The sequence below is a fragment of the Arachis hypogaea genome, chromosome 19 (assembly GCF_003086295.3).
Source record: "Arachis hypogaea cultivar Tifrunner chromosome 19, arahy.Tifrunner.gnm2.J5K5, whole genome shotgun sequence".
NCBI classification, from domain to species: domain Eukaryota; kingdom Viridiplantae; phylum Streptophyta; class Magnoliopsida; order Fabales; family Fabaceae; genus Arachis; species Arachis hypogaea.
This window is the reverse complement of record NC_092054.1, coordinates 8,687,284-8,692,121: the sequence shown is the minus strand read 5'-3', so window position 1 is coordinate 8,692,121 and position 4,838 is coordinate 8,687,284. Positions and strand designations below refer to the sequence as shown.

Below are 4,838 nucleotides of genomic sequence, written 5' to 3'. Positions count from 1 at the left end.
TTACACCTTGCAGAGAAACTTTGAAACAAATACCAATAAGATATTCAAAATCTAAGTCACCTAATTTTTCTAACTATCAAAGTTGCATTGGAAGTGCATGCACGAATCGTACTCTTTTCAATAATATTATTAATTAAGACTTTAAGAGGCAGGAAGTTGAACTACCCTGTACTATAGTCATCACTAGTGTCATAGAACCCATATCTATAAAAGGCCATAATCACACTCACATATATCATCATAACCATAATTACCAAAAGGCTTTGAAATCCTTTAGATCTTGAAGCTCTATCATCATCTGCTAGATCAAACCATGGCCTCTTTCAAATTTTCATTGGCAATTTTACCACTTTTGCTCTTAACTTTTTCTTCAATTACATGCCATATAATGATTGCAGAGGCACGCAGTCTCATTGACTCTATGCCGCAGCCAGAAGTGCCAAAAATTCCCAAGGCAGAGTTGCCACCATTTCCTAAGATTCCAGACATACCAAAGCCTGAGCTCCCCAAGCCTGAACCTCTACCAAAACCAGAATTGCCTTCCTTGCCCAAGGTTGAGTTACCACCACCAATGTCGAAGCCTGAGATACCCAAAGTTCCTGAAATTCCTAAGTCAGTGTTGCCTAAAGTTCCCAAGATTTCCAAACCTGAAATTCCTAAACCAGAATTGTCAAAAGTATCTAATATTCCAGAGCCAGCATTGTCTAAAATTCCTAAGCCAGAACTACCTCAGACTTCTGAAACCCCAAAGCCAGAATTGCCTAATAAAGTTCCTGAAATTCCAAAACCAGAATTTTCTAAAGTCCCTGAAATTCCGAAACCAGAATTACCAAAAATTCCTGAAATTCCTAAACCAGAATTGCCTAAAGTCCCTGAAATTCCAAAACCAGAGTTGCCAAAAGTTCCTGAAATTCCTAAACCAGAATTGCCTAAAGTCCCTGAAGTTCCAAAACCAGAATTACCAAAAGTTCCTGAAATTCCTAAACCAGAATTGCCTAAAGTCCCTGAAATTCCTAAACCAGAACTACCAAAAGTTCCTGAAATTCCTAAGCCAGAATTGCCTAAAATTCCCGAAATTCCAAAATCAGAATTACCTAAATTTCCTTAAATTTTCAAGTCAGAATTGCCAAAATTCTCAAAACCAGAGTTTGCCATTTATGCTAGAGCAAATGGAACTCAAAGTCCCTGGAATTTTAATCCATAGATTTGTACTATAGTCACTTCTGTCATATTATATGTCATGAAGTACCACTATATAGTTCCCTATCATATTACCGTTTGATGTGTGATTTACTTCATAGTGCTTAGGTTATACCATCGTCTTGATTTCTTTTCATTGTGTATTTGTTTTAATATTATTTGTTGCCAATTGAGATAGAGTGGATCCAATAAAACTTGTTTGTAATTTTTACTTTGTTCTGTATGATTAATACATATTGTTAGTCGTTCATTTGAGTTTATTAAACAATTTACCTATCAAATCGATTGGAATCCATGTGTATCAATCTTGCTAAGTGCCATTACAGATATAGCATAAACTTGAGAAATAAGAAATACAACGTTCAGATATAGTAGCCCAAGAAAACATGAATACATCAGTTTCGAAACTCTGCCTTTTTAATTGATGAAAATAGTTCAATCACAATGCAAGCAAGATGTATTAAAAAAATTTTAGCCCCGTAAAATATCTATTTATTTTAAAATTTTGGTCTGTAAATAAAAAAATTCTTTTTTTTTAGCCCATAAAACTTTATTCTTGTTAGAAGATGTTACAATTTGCTTTTAATTTCAGTGATAAATTGATAATAGAGCAAAGATAACATTAGAAAAAAATCATTATATATGTTGTTTTTTTTTAGTATTGTCAAATATCATGTTATTGAGTTTCAAATATCGAACAAAACATTAACACGATGAAAAAAAAATTGTGCAATTGGATTGTAGGTGTTTTATTTTTGTACACCTACTTTATCATCATTAATTTAAATGTGGTTCTTATACACTTTAACATCTTCTATCTTCTCCGTCCTTAAATTTAATAGGTATAGAAATCAAACAACAATGAACTAAAATAATAATAAAAACTACATATATATGGTGACCCTAAAACACCTTAACCTTGAGAAATTTAGTTAGATTGAACAGGGTATTGAAAAAATGTCCAGAGCTTTTACTACCTTTGAGGTCACGCAGAGTGATATAACCCTCATTCTTAGGGTTAATCATGTCAAACATCATGCACAATATATCCTCAAAATATATAGGTTCAAGTCCCAAACACTCCATTCGATGCAATTGCTCTTCATAGAAAAATTGCAGTTCATGCCTTGTTAGAACTTCATCTCCATCTAGATCAATGCACTTTAACCAATACTCAAGGCTTGGTTCAGCTAATTTATCCTCTTCTGCAGTTACGAAATAAACAAAATCTTCATAACTCATCCTTCCTTGAACCTTACTGGTAAATTTTCTTGGAATCTCGGTGAATATTCTGTCCACGATCCGATAGGTAAGAGCATGGTTACCGTATCTGATAAGGCTTTCTTTTTCTATCAAGAAATTGTTGTCGGAATCCAGCTCCCAAAACTGGCAGTATGTAGAGTAAAATTGTTCATAAGAGAAGAATCTCAAAACCCTATTAATGTCATCTTCTTCGTCAACTTGATCCATTGCATCAATCAAGGTTTTGCCATAACGCTTCAGCTCTCGCAGAGTAATTCTACCGTTACCAGATCTATTCACGTAGTAAAATATTTTGTATATTACGGTTTCAGCGTATCTTTCTTGGAAATCAGGTGTGTTCTTCAAGAACTCTAGCCCGGGATGAGTTTCTAGAAGCTCGTATAGCACCGGATTAAAATCGTCATGAGTAAGGTAATCGAGCTCTGGCTTCTTTAAAAGTGTGTATATTTTAGTTGCTTTGTCACACGTCAGCAAGTTCTTATTGATCCAATAATCATAGAAAGCATCCTTCGTGAGGTAGTTGTGATTTTCATTATTGTTGATTTTTCTGAACAGAACCTTCGAGAAGAAGGACGGCAGGTCGCAAACTTCCTTCGTAACAAATTTGAATTCTTTCATGTGCATAAGGTGTCCCGCTTCTTCCCCGTAATCATTGAATAATTCGTAGATCTTAAACCTGCATTCTTCAATCATCTCTTGTGGTGCTGGACGCCCATGTTCAAAGTAGAACTGCCGTATATTGTCATCGCTAGCAGCCTTCATATTATTACAGAGGTCGGTTCTCGGCGTCGCGGGGCGATTCAAGGAAGTAGGGGATGGCGTGCATTTTGGCGAGAGAGGTGGAAGACCTTTTGATGATAAATTAGACAAATTATTGAGTGTTTCATTCTTCAATTTTGCTTCGTTTAATAAAGTCGTTATGAGTCGATTGCTCTCCGGAAGAGAGAGCCATTGGTCGAAGAGAGACTCCAGAAGAGCGGCGTTACTCTTGAGAACCGGAGCAGGCACCTCCGGCAGCTCCAACAAGTCCAGGTCTAACACCGCCTCATTGCTATCGACCTCCATCTTCATCTGAATATCAAAACCGTCGTGGTGATTAGCAAGAAGCTCAAATTCAGTGCCTTTGGGATCGGAAATCTAGAAAAATGAAGTGAGATTTTTGACGGAAAAAAAAGGATGCAAGCTGTTAAAATTCTGCATGTCCCCGTTATTTTTTATATTGGTAAGGTACAGTTGTTGTTACATGCAGTTTTGAAGTTTTTTTTGGCTGGCGTTGTTATCTGAATTCTGAAGGATGCGTTGTGTAGCGTTTTTTTGTTGCAGCAAACAATTAGCAAGGTCATCTTGTCGTGTGTTAATGCTGGCTTAATACTGATTTTCATTCTAAGCGGAAATAATAACTAGCTAGTTCATTTTTAGAGAATAAAGATAAATAAGGTTATTTAGGATAATTATTTAGAGATTTTATTATTATTGGAAATGAGTAAATAGGTCACTCTAGGGTGTTTATGGTCCGGCCCGGTCTCGAAGACTCAGTCCGGTCCTGAATCTTTTAGAGGTTAATTTGGTGTGATTTTGGGTTTAGGGTCGGGTAAGGGTCTCAAAAATAGATTTGGTCGGGTTTGCACTATATCTCGGATCACCCAAACTCGATCTGGTGGCCTGGTCATCATATACAATTAATATTTTGTGTTATTAGTGATGGATGATGGCTATTCTCATGTGAAATTTAAGTATTGTAAACCTTAATATTTTGTGTTATTAGTCATTGTAAGACTATAAGTTGATGTTTTATATTTAAAATGTACAAGACTTTAGGCTAATGCATAATATTGTGTTATTTGTATTGATTTAAATATTTGGTGTTATTAGACAATATTAGTATTGATTGTGGTTATGCTTTAATTTTAAGAAAGGGTTGGTTCTTATTATATTTTTCTAAGTAAATTTTACCATGTCAAATAATGGTTGGAATATTGGAAATTTGGATATTTTCACATGTTAACTTACAAAAAGATAATGTTAACGGTCCGATTTTTACCCGATATAATCGTGACCTAAAAGTGTGTAGATATCATTGGGTTTAGGACCGGGTTTGAATCTAACGAATAAGCCCAATATATATTTCGAGTCGAATCTAAATCACATCAAATTCGTTTTTACCTGACCCATAAACACCTTAAATCACTCGGACGAAACACTTAAACTGATCTCTTTGTTATCTATGGATCGATGTTTTTACATTTTTAATGGCTGATAAATAATAATGCAACTATGTTAATGAATTTTGACACTAGATTCGGTTTTGGAAACTAATTCATTTATCAACCATGTCAAGCAAATCTATTAAATATTACTAAACTCGGTTTTTTTTT

At 34.9% G+C, this 4,838-nt stretch overlaps 2 protein-coding genes across 2 annotated transcripts; one reads left to right on the top strand and one right to left on the bottom strand.

Annotated features, from left to right (window-relative positions):
* Positions 1–231: 231 nt before the first annotated feature.
* LOC112779396 (uncharacterized) lies at positions 232–1,450 on the top strand. Its single transcript, XM_025823634.3, has one exon. The coding sequence runs from the start codon at positions 314–316 to the stop codon at positions 1,106–1,108; it is 795 nt and encodes a 264-aa protein (XP_025679419.1). The 5' UTR covers positions 232–313; the 3' UTR covers positions 1,109–1,450.
* Positions 1,451–2,103: 653 nt separating this feature from the next.
* Positions 2,104–3,534, bottom strand: LOC112775191 (probable serine/threonine protein phosphatase 2A regulatory subunit B''delta). The gene has a single exon (XM_025818681.2). The coding sequence runs from the start codon at positions 3,532–3,534 to the stop codon at positions 2,104–2,106; it is 1,431 nt and encodes a 476-aa protein (XP_025674466.1).
* Between the last annotated feature and the right edge of the window lie 1,304 nt (positions 3,535–4,838).